Here is a 19568-nt window from a genome sequence, read left to right on the forward strand (position 1 = left end):
ATGTAGCCGGTTATGTCGGCTCCTTCTATGATGTTCTCTCTGTTATCAGCTGGTAAAGGTAATGCTCTCACCTATGTAGCCGGTTATGTCGGCTCCTTCTATGATGTTCTCTCTGTTATCAGCTGGTAACGGTAATGCTCTCACCTATGTAGCCGGTTATGTCGGCTCCTTCTATGATGTTCTCTCTGTTATCAGCTGGTAAAGGTAATGCTCTCATCTATGTAGCCGGTTATGTCGGCTCCTTCTATGATGTTCTCTCTGTTATCAGCTGGTAAAGGTAATGCTCTCACCTATGTAGCCGGTTATGTCGGCTCCTGTCTTATGTTTCTTGCTGTGTCCTCTTTTCAGCATGATGAAAGCAGTCTCTCCTCCATACCGCTCGATCCTCGGCGTTTCTTGACACAAGTGCAGTTAAATGCCAGGAGCTCGGATGCATCGAGATAAAAGCTTTCTTCTGTTTATTCAGTATGTGTCCATCATAACAAGGAGAGTCCAGCCGTCCTGAGGAGGACCTGAAGACCGGAGAAGGTGGAAACGCGTCCTCAGGACGGTTATATATATATATATATGTGGTGGCCCAGAGTTATAGGCGACTCCAAAATCTGTCATATCTGTGATGTGCGTGCATGTTGCCGGCAGGTCCTGTATGCATGAAGTGTGTGTTGCACCTCTGCAGCGCTGAAAGGGTTAATGTCTGCATGAGCTCTCCTCTGGAAATGTATCGGTTTGTGTTTGTGGTCACCTGACCCAGCTTGATACTAATGTTTGCAGGGGGTGAGGGCGGGTCTGGTCTAGGTCAGTTGGTGGCCTGAAGCAGTCTGAGAGCCGGGACCCTTGGAGTATCTGTCCATGTGTCTCTGAGGCGCTGTGGAAGTGAGAATGGAAGAAGCCAAAAGGCATCCCCCGTCTCCCCTGGAGACCCCGGGATCGCCACAGCCCCTGTGAGAGAGAGGAGACGTTCGGCAATCATGACTGTGAACAGGGAGAAAGGAAAGTGGAAGCAGCTGTGTGGACCCCACAGATAACTCTGACTGTGGACTAGTCTCCCTGTGTGCCCCCCTGCCCTCTCACGTGCCCCCCTGCCCTCTCACGTGCCCCCCTGCCCTCTCACGTGCCCCCCTGCTCTCTCACGTGCCCCCCTGCCCTCTCACGTGCCCCCCTGCCCTCTCACGTGCCCCCCTGCCCTCTCATGTGCCCCCCTGCCCTCTCGTGCAGCTGTGTAGGTAGTACTCAGCTGCCAAACTTGTAATGCACTAATTGGACTGTTAGTAAACGGATCTTTTCGTCCGTTCCCGGTGGGACTCCCAAATAAACCTCTCGGTGTACGGATCCTTTATTATCCATCGGCCGCCTTCGCTGCGGAGAAACTCCAAAGAAAAAAGGCTAAATCTTCCTCGGTTACCCACTACTTTAATAGCGTTCCCTTGGTCCTGGTGGACGGGCCCCTGGCTATCCTCCGCATGGGAGACAGTAGTGCCACAGTGACAAGGCCTAGAACCCATCCCCGCTGTCTCCTAGGCTGGGGCCCGCTTCTCGAACACTGCATATACAGCAGTGTGGTAACGGTATGCTGACATCAGGGGTTGTGCTCTCTGTTATCAGCCGGTATCAGGGTCCAGCAGACATGTGATCTCTCTGTCTTCAGGGCCTGATGGACGGCACGGAGATGAGCGGAAGGATATTAGCCATCACGTGGGAGATCATCTACCTGCTGACCGGAGAGGTGAACTTCCCTCCATTCCTCCCATCTGTCTTGTATTTGTGCCATCCCTGAGCGTCTCCCTCCATCCACAGGAGTACACAGCAGTGAAGAAGACAGCGACTCCCATCATCCATCCTCACTCCCTGATCCAGAAGCTTCTAGAACTCACCAACAAGATGACGGAGCTGCTGACAGGAGAGGTGACTGCGGGGAATGTGGGGGGACATTCTAGCGGGGGGCTCTGGCTGATGACTGGATATTGTGTTGTCAGGTTCCTATAAGGTGTCAGGATGTGGCCGTCTATTTCTCCATGGAGGAGTGGGAGTATGTAGAGGGCCGGCGGGATGTGTACGGGGCCGCCATGATGGAGGCGGGGTCACCAGGTAAGAGGAGTGGGAGGATGTAGAGGGCCGGCGGGATGTGTACGGGGCCGCCATGCTGGAGGCGGGGCCACCAGGTAAGAGGAGTGGAAGTTTGTAGAAGGGTGTGTACGCGGCCGCCATGCTGGAGGCGGGGCCACCAGGTGAGAGGAGAGGGAGTATGTATAGGGATCTGTACGGGGCCGCTATGCTGGAGGCGGGGTCACCAGGTAAGAGGAGTGGGAGGATGTAGAGGGCTGGCGGGATGTGTACGCGGCCGCCATGCTGGAGGCGGGGTCACCAGGTAAGAGGAGTGGGAGTATGTAGAGGGATGTGTACGCGGCCGCCATGATGGAGGCGGGGTCACCAGGTAAGAGGAGTGGGAGGATGTAGAGGGATGTGTACGCGGCCGCCATGATGGAGGCGGGGTCACCAGGTAAGAGGAGTGGGAGGATGTAGAGGGATGTGTACGCGGCCGCCATGATGGAGGCGGGGTCACCAGGTAAGAGGAGTGGGAGGATGTAGAGGGATGTGTACGGGGCCGCCATGCTGGAGGCGGGGTCACCAGGTAAGAGGAGTGGGAGTATGTAGAGGGATGTGTACGCGGCCGCCATGATGGAGGCGGGGTCACCAGGTAAGAGGAGTGGGAGTATGTAGAGGGATGTGTACGCGGCCGCCATGCTGGAGGCGGGGTCACCAGGTAAGAGGAGTGGGAGTATGTAGAGGGATGTGTACGCGGCCGCCATGATGGAGGCGGGGTCACCAGGTAAGAGGAGTGGGAGGATGTAGAGGGATGTGTACGCGGCCGCCATGATGGAGGCGGGGTCACCAGGTAAGAGGAGTGGGAGGATGTAGAGGGATGTGTACGCGGCCGCCATGATGGAGGCGGGGTCACCAGGTAAGAGGAGTGGGAGGATGTAGAGGGATGTGTACGGGGCCGCCATGCGGGAGGCGGGGTCACCAGGTAAGAGGAGTGGGAGTATGTAGAGGGCCAGCGGGATGTGTACGGGGCCGCCATGCTGGAGGCGGGATCACCAGGTAAGAGGAGTGGGAGTATGTAGAGGGATGTGTACACGGCCACCATGCTGGAGGCGGGGTCACCAGGTAAGAGGAGTGGGAGTATGTAGAGGGACGGCGGGATGTGTACGCGGCCGCCATGCTGGGGGCGAGGTCACCAGGTAAGAGGAGTGGGAGTATGTAGAGTGATGTGTACGCGGCTACCATGCTGGAGGTAGGGTCACCAGGTAAGAGGAGTGGGAGTATGTAGAGGGTGGCGGGAGGTGCACGCGGCCGCCATGCTGGAGGCGGGGTCACCAGGTAAGAGGAGTGGGAGTATGTAGAGGGCCGGTGGGATGTGTACGCGGCCGCCATGCTGGTGGCGGTGTCACCAGGTAAGTGGGAGTATGTAGAGGGCCCGCGGGATGTGTACGCAGCCGCCATGCTGTAGGGGCTCCCGCCCGCGGGGTCACCAGGTAAGAGGCGGCATGTATGAGGTCGCCTACATTCTCCCATCACTGTGTGTCTCCACAGATGGAGCAGGGAGGAGAAAAGCACCAGAGAGATGTCCCCGTCCTCCGTATTCCCAGGACTGTCCAGAGGAAGATGTCCCGGAGAACCGACAGGTAGATGGCGCTGAGGTTTCTGCATCTTCTCTATAGAATGATGTCATGAAGCTTTCTACTAAGCGTCTCTGGCAGCCATGCGGCATGCGCTATATTACATGTTCAGGTTGTTCTTCTGTAGACAGTGGCGCTTCTCATCGATGACCATCCAAGGACAGACAAGAACAGAAACCATGTGGCTGCCGGGATATTAAACCTCAGCCTGCAGATAACCAGCCTGATAACCACAGAGGTGAGAGGTTCACAGGAAGCCATTTACCTTGTATCGGTTTTAGGCACTGAGTTGGAGCCTCATGTGTAGTAGCTGCAGGTCTGGAGTAGTCAGAAGGGAAGCCAGGGGTCAGCAATGGGAGGTCTCAGCTGAATAGCAGAGGAGCAGTCAGAAGTAGAGCTTGATCAAGGCTTGGAGCACAATAATCATGCAAGGATGGGAGGTTGAAGGCCAGGTTCATATAGAGGGCTTAATCAGGAGCAGGGCTTAGCTGGGACAGGGAGGCAGGAATTAGATAAGTAGGACCATGAAACAAGGCTAGATATGCAGGGGAACTTGTCCGAAGGCCTGGATGGCTAAACAGTGAGAGCTGACAATTTGAGAGCACGTCCGGAGTTCAAGTCCTGATATATCTACTAGTACACAGGAGAAGGGGAAGGAGTCTGAGACCCCATGTAGTGACCAGTGTCCCCCCTCATCCACAGGAGTACACAGCAGTGAAGAAGACAGCGACTCCCATCATCCATCCTCACTCCCTGATCCAGAAGCTTCTAGAACTCACCAACAAGATGACGGAGCTGCTGACAGGAGAGGTGACTGCGGGGAATGTGGGGGGACATTCTAGCGGGGGGCTCTGGCTGATGACTGGATATTGTGTTGTCAGGTTCCTATAAGGTGTCAGGATGTGGCCGTCTATTTCTCCATGGAGGAGTGGGAGTATGTAGAGGGCCGGCGGGATGTGTACGCGGCCGCCATGCTGGATGATCTTTGGCCTCTGATATCGCCGGGTAAGAAGAGTGATATATATAATATCGTCAATCATTACTATGGGCACAGACTGCCACTGACCGCCTCGTTGTCATATATATTAGGGACTTGTTATTTGTATAGCGCCAACTTATTCCGCAGCGCTTATTTATTTATTGCCCCTAACCAAGCTGGATACTCATTTTACCAACCTCAGAAAGATGAATCAATCTGGCTACCTGAACCATGCGGGATTGAACTTGCAACATTCAGGTCGTGAGCGAGAGCTTAGGACTCCATTCTGCTGCCTTAACACTCTGTGCCATAGCTGTTCTGCAGTGTCGGGAGATCTGGTAATTTTGTGGTTTTCTGTGCATGAATGAGGTGTTCTAGCAGCCCCTTATATTCTGCAGGGTCGCGGATTGGTCACTCCTGGGAATACAGAGGACTGCTCCATCTGTGGAGACACACAGTGATGGAATAGATTATCTGCATGCGATGAGCAGATAATGGGAGGATCTAGGTGACCCTAATGACAGCATAGGCGAGCCCAAGGAACTCAAAGACTTTCCATTGTGGTGTTGAGCTATCTGACACCTACACAGAATGAATTGTGTGGGAACACATGGATTTCCCATTGCACCTGAGTCCTCTTTATGCCTACGTTTGCGGCTCCTGACAATTTTGTGATGGAGGTGGCACGGGATTGGAATGATGATCGTACGTCAAGCTATCATCAATTCTCAACAGCATTGTGGGCTATCGCCCACACTTTTATCGAGGGTCGCTACCTGGCCCTTCCAACCCTCTGCAGTGTGTGCGTCCGGTTCCTCCTCATCCAGTAGGCACTTGTAAATTGACATGAGGGTGGTGTGGCTATGAAGCGAGCGTGTGGCATGAGGCCAGCTGAATGCTGCGCAGGGAAAGTTTTGCGTGCGCTGTGGACGCAGGGTCGTGCGGGGGGTTGGACAGCAATGCCAGCATGTAACCCAGGAGAAGAGGCAGCGGTGTCACCCGCAGGCAGTGATTGTCCTTGGTTGCAGGTAGTGTGGTGCTTAACCAAGATGTGCCAGCGCGTGTGCCTTGCTAATGAGGGTTTGTCCCAAGTAAATCGTTAGGGGGGTGACCGCCAGGCTCTTGCCCCCATTTTGGCTTAATAGTGGGACCTGGGAGCCTCAGATGCAGCCATGCATGCTGCCCCTGCCCTTCCCTATCCGTTTCTGTGGTGTTTCCCTGGCTTTCTGATGTTTTCTGGTCTTCCCTCCTTACTGTTGTGGCAGGTCTGGGATTGCTTTCTTTCTACATTGTCTGCTGCAGGTCTTGTGTGTGTTCATCTATCTTCTGGCTCTGGTGGGAGTGATATTGGGTGAGACATGCTGGTCTCACCTGTGGGTAATTTCTCAGGACTATTTAGCCTGGTCTGGTGCTTGACTTGGGTATGGTTTACTTTTGCTGGCTTTGGAGGAAGCCAGAGCTTGGGTCTGGTTCCCCTGTTTGCCTGAGCCTACACAAAGCTAAGTACAGCGTTTTTCATCTGTTACATCTTGTTTGCTGTGTTGTTCTCCTATCCCACATAGGGTCAGCTAGTGGCCTAGGTACGTGGTCAGGTTCGCCCTTCTCAGGGTGGGTTACCTGCGTATAGACAGGTCCCTTCCATGGTTAGGTTCTTTCGGGTCAGCATTTACCTTGTTGCGGTTGTCTTTCTTAGTTACCACGGTTGAGTGTACATTTGCAGTAGTATTTCAGGTTAGGGATTCAGCGTATCCCGTTTAGATGCAATATAATAAACCGCCTATACTTGCTCGGTGAGATACATTTTGCTTTCATCTTGGTATGGATCCCATTGAGGTTTTGGCAGACCAGCCAAGAACGCTGGCAAGTGAAGTCGCTGAGATTAGATAGCAGCATCCGATTTTGGTAGCTCCAGGTGAGGAGCTTAGGCTTGAGTTACCTGACTGATGCCCTGGAATTCGATAAGTACTTGTCTCTTTCATGCCTGCTGATGGGGAGGTGCCCATGCTACTGGGTTCATTAGCTGGCAACATCAGGAGAGGGAAGAAGGTTTAGTTTAGAGGATGGTGCTTCTTCTGTGATCATACTGGACATTTTGTTCAGAGTTGTCCCCGCTGTAGGTCTCCGCTGTAGGAACTAGGAGGCCTGAAAGTGGGAGGGAACACCCCTTAAGGTCCACAGATTGCTTGAATGTCATCCTCAAGGCTGGTTCTTCTAGCTGAGACCTGGTCACAGTTTTGCTAGATGGTGGGGTCGGTGTCAGCTTAATCCATCGCAACATGGTTAAACACTTAGGATTGGAGGTAAAACCCCTGGATTCACCCCTTCCTGTGTCCGCCACCCATGCATTTCCATTATCACAGAAGTGTTTGAAGTTCTGTGTTCTGAATGTGTGTTTAAAGATTAGATTATTCCATACTGAGACCATCACTTTATAGATCATGGAATCCCTCCCAGCATAATCCTGTGGTGGATTGGGAGAAGGAAGACATCTCTAAATGGAGTCCTTACTCTAATTCCTGTTGTATATCTGTAAAGATGTCTTCCGTACAAGTTGATGAATTGCCGGAATATATATCTGATTTCTCCGATGTTTTTGCTCTGGAGCGGGTAGACAAGTTACCGCCTCACAGAGAAGGGATTGCTCTATTGAACTAATCACAGACTGTAAGCTTCATGTACAACCTGACGGCTCCTGAGAGACGGGCTCTAAAGGTTTATATCCAGAACAGTTTGAGAAAGGGGCACATATGTCATTCGATATGTGATTCTGGTGCGACCTCAGCGCCATCTACCTGCTGGTTCTCTGGGACATCTTCCTCTGGAGCAGGACAAGAGAGCTTAACCCCTATATACTGCAGAACCACAGAGCTCCACCCACCATAAAGAGCAGGACCACAAAGCTCCGCCCCCATATAGAGCAGGACCAGAGAGTTCCACCCCCCATATAGAGCAGGACCAGAGCTCCACCCCCCATATAGAGCAGGACCAGAGAACTTTACGCCTTATATAGAGCAGGACCAGAGCTCCACCCCCTATATAGAGCTGGACCACAGAACTCCACCCCCTGGATAGATGTACTACAGGGCTCAGCGCCATCTACCTGCTGGTTTTCCCGGACATCTTCCTTTGGACGGTCTTGGGAATATGGAGGATGGAGACATCTCTCTGGGGGGTTTCACCTCCCGGCTCCATCTGTGGAGACACACAGTGATGGATACATGGAGCTCCTGTATGTCTACAGTATATATCAGACACTTCTCATTCTATCAGGATGAATTATCCTCTATTTTGCATAGTTTTCATTATTTTTGCTGCCACCACTGTTAACCCCTTCAGCACCAGGGACTTTTTTTTTTTCATACTTTCTTTCCGAGAGCCATAATATTTTTATTTTTATTTCATTTATTGTGGCAAAACCAAATTTATGTAGTTTTTTTTTTTTGCTTGACTACTCAGTAAAAAAAACCTTTTTCTAAACAATACTCTCTCTATCGCCGTATTCTGATACCCATAATCTTTATTTTTTTTGGTCAATTGGCCTCTGGGAGGGCTCGCTTTTTGTGGGACAACCTGTAGTATTTTATAGTACCAATTTACATCTTTTTGATCACTTTTTATTCTATTTTTTTTTTGAGCCGAGGTAACACGTATTTCTGGCATTTTATACTCCTTTTTCTATATATTCACACAGGATAATTAGTGCACTATTTTAGACTTTTGCCAACATCGAGCGAACGAACACGCTGGATTATTTTTTGTGTAGGTTTTATAATGGGAAAATAGTTTTTGGATTCTGAACATTTTCTGCTTCTATTGTTTTAAAAATGTTATTTAACCTTTTTCCTCCATTTTTTTTAGTCCCCATAGGGAACTTGTGATCACTTGTACTATACATTTTATATAGTATACATTACATAATGATTTTGAATGTTACCGATTCAGGGTTCAATAGCCATCCATGCATGGCAGTCCTGGAAGTCTACACTAGGCTCTAGGCTGCCATCTTAACCCATCAGCACCCCACAACTGCAAAACAGGGGAAGCGATGAGGCGCCGGAGGCTGTTTAGACATGTGGTCAATTTTGACCGCACCATCTAAATTGTTAACCGTCCTGATTAGAGCGCACGCTGATCACAACAGTTACCAGTAGCTACAAGCTGTTTAGAACAGCAGATAGTTACTGCGCATGGAGCAAACTCCACTAACAAGCTCGCTCCATGGACCTTTCACAACCAGATGATGTATACTTACGTGATGTAGTTGGGAAGTGGTCAGAAAGGGGTTAAGCTAAGTATTCTGCAAGGCAAATCTAAAGGAAGACATTCTACTTCCTGACAGATCTACTGCTGGGTTTGGCTCAAGAAATCATATAAAAAACCACACATGTGTTTCCAGACTAATAGCAACGTGGTAATTTTGTAATTTGGATGAAAAAAATCCTGACATCCATTTTTAATCCTGACAGACAATCCTGGTGAGACCCCTGAGGGAAACTTCATGTTATCGGTACATTATAAGGAAGAAGATGAAGATATTGTGCAGTGCTCTTCAGGAGAAAACCTCATTCCCCTTAATGTACCTCCAGGACTTCACAGTACAGATCCATCATATAATCCCCCTAATCATGAGGAACCTTTTGACCAATCACAGATGGTTACTACAACTGTGGGGCAGAATGGGGGGAAAAGGTTTCAATGTGGTGAATGTGGAAAAGGATTTACAAGAAGCTCAGGTCTTCGAACACACAGAAAATCTCACAAAGGAGAGAAGCCATATTCATGTACAGAATGTGGGAAATGTTTTAGAGCAAAATCAAATCTTGTTCGACATCATAGAACTCACACAGGAGAGAAGCCGTATTCATGTTCAGAATGTGGGAAATGCTTTAACCAGAAATCACATCTTGTTACACATAAGAAAAGTCATATAGAAGAAAATCCATATTCATGTCCAGAATGTGGGAAATGTTTTAGAGAGAAATCAAATCTTGTTATACATCAGAGAATCCACACAGGGGAGAAGCCGTATTCATGTTCAGAATGCGGAAAAAGTTTTGCAAGTAAATCTAATCTTGATAAACATCAGAGAAGTCACACAGGGGAGAAGCCGTATTCATGTTCAGAATGTGAAAAAAGTTTTGCAAGTAAATCACACCTTGCTGCGCACGAGAGAATTCACACAGGAGAGAAGCCGTTCACATGTTCAGAATGTGGGAAATGTTTTACAAATAAGTCAGATCTTGTAAAACATCAAAGAAATCACACAGGGGAGAGACCATATAAATGTTCAGAATGTGGGAGAGGTTTTATTACTAAAGGTAAACTTACAGATCATGAAAAAACTCACACAGGGGAAAGGCCATATACATGTTCAGAATGTGGGAGAGGTTTTATTACTAAAGGCAAACTTACAGATCATCAGAAAACTCACACAGGGGAGAGGTCGTATTCATGTACAGAATGTGGTAGACATTTTATTAATAAATCAGGTCTTAATAAACATCAGAGAAGTCACACAGGAGAGAAGCCGTATTCATGTTCAGAATGTGGGAAATTCTTTTCAAGTAAATTAGAATTTTTTAGACATGAGAGAATTCACACAGGTGAGATGGCATTTACATGTTCAGAATGTGGGAGATATTTTTTAAATCCATTAGGCCTGATTGTACATCAGAGAAGTCACACACAATAGAAACAGTTTTGATTTTCTATATGTGGAAAATGTTTTAGAATTAAATCTAATTTTGAAACTCATCAGAAAATGCAAAAAGAAGAAACCAGATTGTGATTTATAGAAAAAAATGTAACCCACCAGTTATTCACAGACATTAAACAGCCAATAAGAGTGTTTATCTCTGGGTGGAATCAGACTGGATCTGCCAAACACCCAAATTCTATGTACCTGAGGTGACCTGTGAGTGCGATCCATGGAGGAGAAGTATTGTGGATAGAAGGAAGAAGAGAAGATCCAAAGCAGCGACGCTGTATTATCCCCAGGAAACTTTGAATTACTGTAAAAATCACTTAATAAAAACCCTTATTGTGAAGTATAACTCTTATTTCTACCTTTTAAAGGACCGAGATAAGCCGGGGGCTTGGGCAGAAAAATGGGAAATGAGGTTCAATGTGGATAAATGTAAGGATCTGCACATGGGCAGGAGAAACGGATGTCACCATAATACACTAAATGGGGTACTGCCAGGGAAAAGACCTGGGGGTACTAGTGGGTTGTAGACTAAACTGGAGCAACCAATGCCAGTCAGCTGCTGCAAAAGCTAATAAAGTCTTGGGGTGCATAAAAAGAGGTATAGGGGCGAGGGACGAGAACATTATCCTTCCATTATATAAGGCACTTGTCAGGCCTCACATGGAATACTGCGTACAGTTCTGGTCACCGGGGCTCAGGAAAGATGTCACAGTGCTAGAGGGGGTTCAAAGAAGGGCAACTAAACTAATACATGGAATGACGGGACTGGAATACCCAGAGAGGCACCAAAACTTGGATTATTCACCCCGGAAAAAAGACTGCTAAGGGGTGAACAAATAACTCTATATAAATACATGGGGGGACAATACATGGATCTCTGCCATGATCTGTTTATACCCAGGACTGCGACGGTAACAAGAGGGCATCCGCTACGTCTAGAAGAAAGCAGGTTTCATCATCAACACAGAAGGGGGTTCTTTACTGTAAGAGCAGTGAGACTGTGGAACTCTCTGCCTGAGGACGTGGTGATGGCAAAATCCATAGAGGAGTTTAAGAGGGACTAGATGTCTTTCTGGAGCGGAAGGATATTGCAGGATATAGACATTAGGTGACGAGCGGGGTTGATGATCGGGGGATTACGCGGACTGTCATTATAGAGCTAGGAAGGAGTTTTTTCTCCTAGAATGAGGGTAAATTGGCTTTTGCCCACTAGAGGCTTTTCCTACCCTGGATCAACAAGGCGGGGGGGGGGGGGGAGGGATGGAAACGGGCTGAACTGGATGGACATTTGTCTTTTTTCAGCCTAGCATACTATGTTTAATTATATAAAAACCACTACAAATAACCCCACTCCAACCAATCCAAGTACTTTATAGGAAGAGACTGCTGCTGGCCCTAATCACACCCAAAGTCCTCATACACTGTAGAGTAACCAACCTGAAAAGGACAACCCCACTCACCAGCCATACATTAGACTTCCTAATTATCTCTTTAATTTTCGTCATTCAAAAATATAGAATACAACATATTATAGTTGGACCTCCTGTGGGGACAGTATACAGCGTATTATAGATAGGATGGATAGCAGTAGAACCGTGTAGCCGACAATCAGAGGAGGTTCTTACCTGGGATTGTCCTTTCTTTGGATCCTCGGCAGCACAATATAGACGGGTTTGTTTTGCCTCCTGCTTCCGCGGACAGAAGAGATAACGAGCGGTTAAGCAGTTAATCAGATTGTCAGGAATAGAAATCCCTCTGGAGGCAGAAACCATTCCTGATAGGAGCAGCCTGTGGCTCTTAGCCTCCAGCTTCACCCTGTGGCTCCTAGCCTCTAGCTTCACCCTGTGGCTCCTAGCCTCTAGCTTCACCCTGTGGCTCCTAGCCTCTAGCTTCACCCTGTGGCTCCTAGCCTCCAGCTTCACCCTGTGGCTTCTCCCCACCAGCTTCATTCTGTGGCTCCTCATCTCCAGCTTCATCCTGTGGGTCCTCATCTCCAGCTTCATTCTGTGGCTCTTAGCATCCAGTACCATCTGCTCCTTGCCTCTAACTCTACCTGCTCCTCGCCTCCAGCTCCAACGTATGGCTCCTTGTTTCCAGCTTCACCTGCACCTCCCTGCCTACTCTACCTGTGGCTTCCCACCTCCATCACCACCCTGTGGCTCTTCACTACCAGCACTACCCTGTGGCTCCTTCGCCTCTGACTCCACCTGTGGCTCCTTTGCCTCCAGCTTCACCCTGTGGCTCCTCGTCCTCAGCTTCATCTTGTGGCTCCTTCACCTCCAGCTTTATCTTGTGGTTCTTCACCTCCAGCTTTACCTGCTTCTGGCCTACAGCTCCCACCTGTAGCTCCTCACTTCCAGATTCACCTGCACCTCGCTGACTACTCTACCTGTGGCTTCCCACCTCCATCTCTACCCTGTGGCTCTTTGCTTCCAGCACTACCCTGTGGCTCCTTCGCTGCCTGGATTACCCTGTGGCTCCTTTGCATCCAGCTTCACCCTGTGGCTCCTCGCCTCCAGCATCATCTTGTGGCTCCTCGCCTCCAGCGTCGTCTTGTGGCTCCTCGCCTCCAGCGTCGTCTTGTGGCTCCTCGCCTCCAGCGTCGTCTTGTGGCTCCTCGCCTCCAGCGTTGTCTTCTGGCTCCTCGCCTCCAGCACCACCTGCGCCTCACCTCTGGCTACAGCTGTGGTTTCTTGCCACCAGCTTCATCCTGTCACTCCTCACCGAAGTCTCCAAACTGTGGCTCCTCCCATCAAGCTCCACCTGTGTCTCCTCCCCTCTGGTTTTACCTGCTCCTTCCCTCTGGCACCACCTGTAGCTCCTCTCCTCTGGCTTCACCTGTTCCTCCCCTCCGGCTCCACCTGCGGCTCCACCCCTCCGGTTCCTCTCCCACGGGTTCCACCTGCGGCTCCTCCCCTCTGGTTCCACCTGCAGCTCTTCTCCTCTGGTTCCAACTGTGACTCCTCGCCTTTGGCCCCCACCTGCGGCTCCTCACCTCTGGTCCTACCTGTGGCTCCTCCCCTCCACCTGCGGCTCCTCCCCTCCGCCTCCACCTGTGGCTCCTCGGCTTAGGCTTTACTGCTCCTCCCCTCTGGCTTCACCTGTAGCTCCTCTCCTCTAGCTCCAACTGTGACTCCTCTCCTCTGCCTCCACCAGCGGCTCCTCCCCTCTGCCTCCACCAGCAGCTCCTCTTCTCTGGCTCAACCTGTGGCTCCTCCCCCCTGCAGCTCCTCCACCTGTGGCTCCTCCCCCCTGCCTCCACCTGCGGCTCCTCTCCTCTGGCTCCACCTGCGGCTCCTCCACTCTGGCTCCACCTGCGGCTCCTCCTCTCTGGCTCCAACTGCAGCTTCACCCCTCCGCCTCTACCTGCGGCTCCTCTGCCTCTACCTGCGGCTCCACCCCTCGGGCTCCACCTGCGACTCCTCCCCTCTGGCCCACCTGCAGCTCCTCCCCTCCAGCGCCACCCACGGCTCCTCTCCTCCGGCTCCACCCACGGCTCCTTCCCTCTGGCTCCACCCGCGGCTCCTCCCCTCCGGCTCCACCCGCGGCTCCTCCCCTCCGGCTCCACCTGCGGCTCCTCCCCTCTGCCTCCACCCGCGGCTCCTCCCCTCTGCCTCCACCCGCGGCTCCTCCCCTCCGGCTCCACCTGCGGCTCCTCCCCTCTGCCTCTACCTGCGGCTCCTCTGCCTCTACCTGCGGCTCTTCCTCTCCGGATCCACCTGCGGCTTCTCCCCTCGGGCTCCACCTGCGGCTTCTCCCCTCGGGCTCCACCTGCGGCTCCTCTCCTCGGGCTCCACCTGCGGCTCCTCTCCTCGGGCTCCACCTGCGGCTCCTCCCCTCTGGCTCCACCTGCGGCTCCTCCTCTCTGGCTCCAACTGCAGCTTCACCCCTCCGCCTCTACCTGCGGCTCTGCCTGCGGCTCCACCCCTCGGGCTCCACCTGCGACTCCTCCCCTCGGGCTCCACCTGCGGCTCCTCCCCTCTGGCTCCAACTGCAGCTCCTCCCCTCTGCTTCCACCTGCGGCTCCTCTGCCTCTACCTGTGGCTCCTCCCCTCTGGCTTCACCCACAGCTCCTCCCCTCTGGCTCCACCAATGGCTCCTCCACTCTGGTGCCACCCGCGGCTCCATCCCTTTGGCGCCACCCGCAGCTCCTCTCATCTGGCTCGACTAGCGGCTCCACCCGCGGCGCCTCCCCTCTGCCTCTACCAACGGCTCCTCTGCATCTACCTACGGCTCCTCCCCTCGGGCTCCAGCTGCGGCTCCTCCCCTTCAGCTCCATCTGCGGCTCCTCCCCTCTGGCTCCACCTGCGGCTCCTCCCCTCTGCCTCTACCTGCGGCTACTCTGCCTCTACCTGTGGCTTCTCCCCTCTGGCTCCACCTGTGGCTTCTCCCCTCTGGCTCCACCTGTGGCTTCTCCCCTCTGGCTCCACCTGTGGCTTCTCCCCTCTGGCTTCACCTGCGGCTCCTCCCATCTGGTGCCACCCACGACTCCTCCCCTCTGGTGCCACCCGCGACTCCTCTCCTCTGGCGCCACCCGCGACTCCTCTCCTCTGGCGCCACCCGCTTCTCCTCTCCTCTGGCGCCACCCGCTTCTCCTCCCCTCTGGTGCCACCTGCGGCTCCTCCCCTCTGGCGCCACCCGCGGCTCCTCCCCTCTGGCTCCACCTGCGGTTCCTCCCCTCTGGCTCCACCTGCGGCTCCTCCCCTCTGCCTCCACCTGCGGCTCCTGCCCTCTGCCTCTACCTGCGGCTCCTGCCCTCTGCCTCTACCTGCGGCTCCTGCCCTCTGCCTCTACCTGCGGCTCCTGCCCTCTGTCTCCACCTGCGGCTCCTGCCCTCTGTCTCCACCTGCGGCTCCTCCCCTTGGGCTCCACCTGCGGCTCCTCCCCTTGGGCTCCACCTTCGGCTCCTCCCCTCGGGCTCCACCTGCGGCTCCTCCCCTCGGGCTCCACCTGCGGCTCCTCCCCTCGGGCTTCACCCGCGGCTCCTCTCCTCTGGCTCCAACTGCGGCTCCTCTCCTCTGGCTCCACCTGTGGCTCCTTCCCTCTGGCTCCACCCGCGGCTCCTCCCCTCTGGGTCCACCACCTGCGCCTCACCTCTGGCTCCACCAATGGCTCCTCCCCTCCGCTTCCACCTGCGGCTCCTCTGCCTCTACCTGTGGCTCCTCCCCTCTGGCTCCACCCACAGCTCCTCCCCTCTGGCTCCACCAATGGCTCCTCCACTCTGGTGCCACCCGCGGCTCCATCCCTTTGGCGCCACCCGCAGCTCCTCTCATCTGGCTCGACTAGCGGCTCCACCCGCGGCGCCTCCCCTCTGCCTCTACCAGCGGCTCCTCTGCATCTACCTACGGCTCCTCCCCTCGGGCTCCATCTGCGGCTCCTCCCCTTCAGCTCCATCTGCGGCTCCTCCCCTCTGGCTCCACCTGCGGCTCCTCCCCTCTGGCTCTACCTGCGGCTACTCTGCCTCTACCTGCCTCTACCTGTGGCTTCTCCCCTCTGGCTCCACCTGTGGCTTCTCCCCTCTGGCTCCACCTGCGGCTCCTCCCATCTGGCGCCACCCACAACTCCTCCCCTCTGGCGCCACCCGCGACTCCTCTCCTCTGGCGCCACCCGCGACTCCTCTCTTCTGGCGCCACCCGCGACTCCTCTCCTCTGGCGCCACCCGCTTCTCCTCCCCTCTGGCGCCACCTGCGGCTCCTCCCCTCTGGCGCCACCCGCAGCTCCTCCCCTCTGGCTCCACCTGCGGTTCCTCCCCTCTGGCTCCACCTGCAGCTCCTCCCCTCTGGCTCCACCTGCGGCTCTTCCCCTCTGCCTCCACCTGCGGCTCCTCCCCTGGGGTTCCACCTGCGGCTCCGCTCCTCTGGCTCCACCTGCAGCTCCTCTCCTCTGGCTCCAACTGCGGCTCCTCCCCTCTGGCTCCACCCGCGGCTCCTCCCCTCTGGCTCCACCACCTGCGCCTTACCTCTGGCTACAGCTGTGGTTTCTTGCCACCAGCTTCATCCTGTCACTCCTCACCGAAGTCTCCAAACTGTGGCTCCTCCCATCAAGCTCCACCTGTGTCTCCTCCCCTCTGGCTTTACCTGCTCCTCCCCTCTGGCACCACCTGTAGCTCCTCTCCTCTGGCTTCACCTGTTCTTCCCCTCCGGCTCCACCTGCGGCTCCACCCCTCCGGTTCCTCTCCCACAGGTTCCACCTGCGGTTCCTCTCCCACTGCTTCCACCTGCGGTTCCTCTCCCACTGGTTCCACCTGCGGCTCCTCACCTCTGGTCCCAACTGTGGCTCCTCCCCTTCACCTGCGGCTCCTCCCCTCAAGCTCCACCTGTGACTCCTCCCCTCCACCTGCGGCTCCTCGGCTTAGGCTTTACTGCTCCTCCCCTCTGGCTTCACCAGTAGCTCCTCTCCTCTAGCTCCAACTGCGACTCCCCCCTCTGCCTCCACCAGCGGCTCCTCCTCTCTGCCTCCACCAGCGGCTCCACCCCTCTGCCTCCACCAGCGGCTCCTCTTCTCGGGCTCAACCTGTGGCTCCTCCCCCCTGCATTCACCTGTGGCTCCTCCCCCCTGCCTCCACCTGTGGCTCATCCCCCCTGCCTCCACCTGTGGCTCCTCCCCCATGCCTCCACCTGCGGCTCCTCCCCTCAGCCTCACCCTGCGGCTCCTCCCCTCAGCTTCACCCTGCGGCTCCTCCCCTCGGCCTCACCCTGTGGCTCCTCCCCTCGGGCTCCACCTGCGGATCCTCTCCTCTGGCTCCACCTGTGGCTCCTCCCCTCTGGCTCCACCTGCGGCTCCTCCCCTCTGGCTCCACCTGGGGCTTCTCCCCTCTGGCTCCACCTGCGGCTCCTCCCCTCTGGCTCCACCTGCGGCTCCTCTCAGGCTCCACCAGCGGCTCCTACCCTCTTGCTCCACCACCTGCGCCTCACCTCTGGCTACAGCTGTGGTTTCTTGCCACCAGCTTCATCCTGTCACTCCTCACCGAAGTCTCCAAACTGTGGCTCCTCCCATCAAGCTCAACCTGTGTCTCCTCCCCTCTGGCTTCACCAGCTCCTCCCCTCTGGCACCACCTGTAGCTCCTCTCTTTTGGCTTCACCTGTTCCTCCCCTCAGTCTCCACCTGTGGCTCCACCCCTCTGGTTCCTCTCCCCCTGGTTCCACCTGCTGCTCCTCTCCTCTGGTTCCAACTGTGACTCCTCCCCTTTGGCCCACACCTGCGGCTCCTCACCTCTGGTCCCACCTGTGGCTCCTCTCCTCCACTTGTGGCTCCTCCCCTCAAGCTCCACCTGTGACTCCTCCCCTCCACCTGCGGCCCCTCCCCTCCACCTGCGGCTCCTCGGCTTAGGCTTTACTGCTCCTCCTATCTGGCTTCACCTGTAGCTCCTCTACTCTAGCTCCAACTGCAACTCCTCCTCTCTGGCTCCACCCGCGGCTCCTGCCCTCTGGCTCCACCACCTGTGCCTCACCTCTGGCTAAAGCTGTGGTTTCTTGCCACCAGCTTTATCCTGTCACTCCTCACCGAAGTTTTCAAACAGTGTCTCCTCCCATCAAGCTCCACCTGTAGCTCTTCTCCTCTGGCTTCACCTGTTCTTCCCCTCCGGCTCCACCTGCGGCTCGACCCCTCCGGTTCCTCTCCCACTGGTTCCACCTGCGGCTCCTCTCCTCTGCTTCCAACTGTGACTCCTCCCCTTTGACCCCCACCTGCGGCTCCTCACCTCTGGTCCCAACTGTGGCTCCTCCCCTCCACCTGCGACTCCTCCCCTCAGGCTCCACCTGCGGCTCCTCCCCTCCGCCTCCACCTGCGGCTCCTCGGCTTAGGCTTTACTGCTCCTCCCCTCTGGCTTCACCTGTAGCTCCTCTCCTCTAGCTGCAACTGCGACTCCTCCCCTCTGCCTCCACCAGCGGCTCCTCCCCTCTGCCTCCACCAGCGGCTCCTCCCCTCTGCCTCCACCTGTGGCACCTCCCCTCTGCGTCCACCCGCGGCTCTTCCCCCCTGCCTCCACCTGCAGCTCCTCCCCTCTGACTCCACCTGCGGCTCCTCCCCTCTGCCTCCACCTGCGCCTCCTCCCCTCTGCCTCCACCTGCGGCTCCTCCCCTCGGCCTCCTCCTGCGGCTCCTCCCCTCGGGCTCCACCTGCGGCTCCTCCTCTCTGGCTCCACCTGCGGCTCCTCCTCTCTGGCTCCACCTGCGGCCCCTACACTCTGGCTCCACCTGCGGCTCCTCCCCTGTGGCTCCACCTGCGGCTCCTCGCCTCTGGCTCCACCTGCGGCTCCTCCCCTCTGGCTCCACCTGCGGCTCCTCTCCTCAGGCTCCACCAACGGCTCCTACCCTCTGGCTCCACCAGCGGCTCCTTCCCTCTGGCTCCACCTGCGGCTCCTCCCCTCGGCCTCTCCCTGCGGCTCCTCCCCTCGGGCTCCACCTGCGGCTCCTCTCCTCTGGCTCCACCTGCGTCTTCTCCCCTCTGGCCCCACCTGTGGCTGCTTCCCTCTGGCTCAACCTGCGGCTGCTCCCCTCTGGCTCCGCCTGTGGCTCCTCCCCTCTGGCTCCGCCTGAGGCTCCTTCCCTCTTGCTCCGCCTGCGGCTCCTCCCCTCTGGCTCCACCTGCGGCTCCTCCCCTCTGGCTCCACCTGCGGCTCCTCTGCCTCTACCTGCGGCTGCTCCACTCGGGCTCCAGCTGCGACTCCTCCCCTTGGGCTCCACCTGCGACTTCTCCCCTGTGGCTCCACCTGCGGCTTCTCCCCTGTGGCTCCACCGGCGGCTCCTCCCCTCTGGTTCCACCTGCGGCTCCTCCACTCTGCCTCTACCTGCGGATCCTCCCCTCGGGCTCCAGCTGTGGCTCCTCCCCTCTGGCTCCACCTGTGGCTCCTCCCCTTCAGCTCCACCTGCGGCTCCTCCCCTCTGCCTCCACCTGCGGCTCCTCTGCCGATACCTGTGGCTCCTCCCCTCTGGCTCCACCTGCGTCTTCTCCCCTCTGGCCCCACCTGCGGCTGCGGCCCTCTGGCTCCACCTGCGGTTGCTCCCCTCTGGCTCCGCCTGCGGCTGCTCCCTCTGGCTCCGCCTGCGGCTCCTCCTCTCTTGCTCCGCCTGCGGCTCCTCCCCTCTGGCTCCACCTGCGGCTCCTTCCCTCTGCCTCTACCTGCGGCTCCTCCCCTCTGCCTCTACCTGCGGCTGCTCCACTCGGGCTCCACCTGCGACTCCTCCGCTTGGACTCCACCTGCGAC

General features: G+C 55.5%; 1 protein-coding gene and 1 pseudogene across 1 annotated transcript; one reads left to right on the plus strand and one right to left on the minus strand.

The window, feature by feature from the left end:
- Positions 1 to 19568, minus strand: part of LOC136617211 (zinc finger protein 665-like) — a 515737-nt pseudogene that overhangs the window by 296034 nt on the left and 200135 nt on the right.
- Positions 1197 to 10709, plus strand: LOC136617269 (zinc finger protein ZFP2-like). The gene is made up of 9 exons (XM_066594244.1): positions 1197 to 1565; positions 1646 to 1723; positions 1795 to 1902; positions 1974 to 2085; positions 3592 to 3683; positions 3805 to 3915; positions 4380 to 4487; positions 4559 to 4682; positions 9123 to 10709. The coding sequence occupies exons 1-9, from the start codon at positions 1461 to 1463 to the stop codon at positions 10346 to 10348; spliced, it is 2064 nt and encodes a 687-aa protein (XP_066450341.1). The 5' UTR covers positions 1197 to 1460; the 3' UTR covers positions 10349 to 10709.

Source organism: Eleutherodactylus coqui, chromosome 1, assembly GCF_035609145.1.
Source record: "Eleutherodactylus coqui strain aEleCoq1 chromosome 1, aEleCoq1.hap1, whole genome shotgun sequence".
NCBI lineage: Eukaryota > Metazoa > Chordata > Amphibia > Anura > Eleutherodactylidae > Eleutherodactylus > Eleutherodactylus coqui.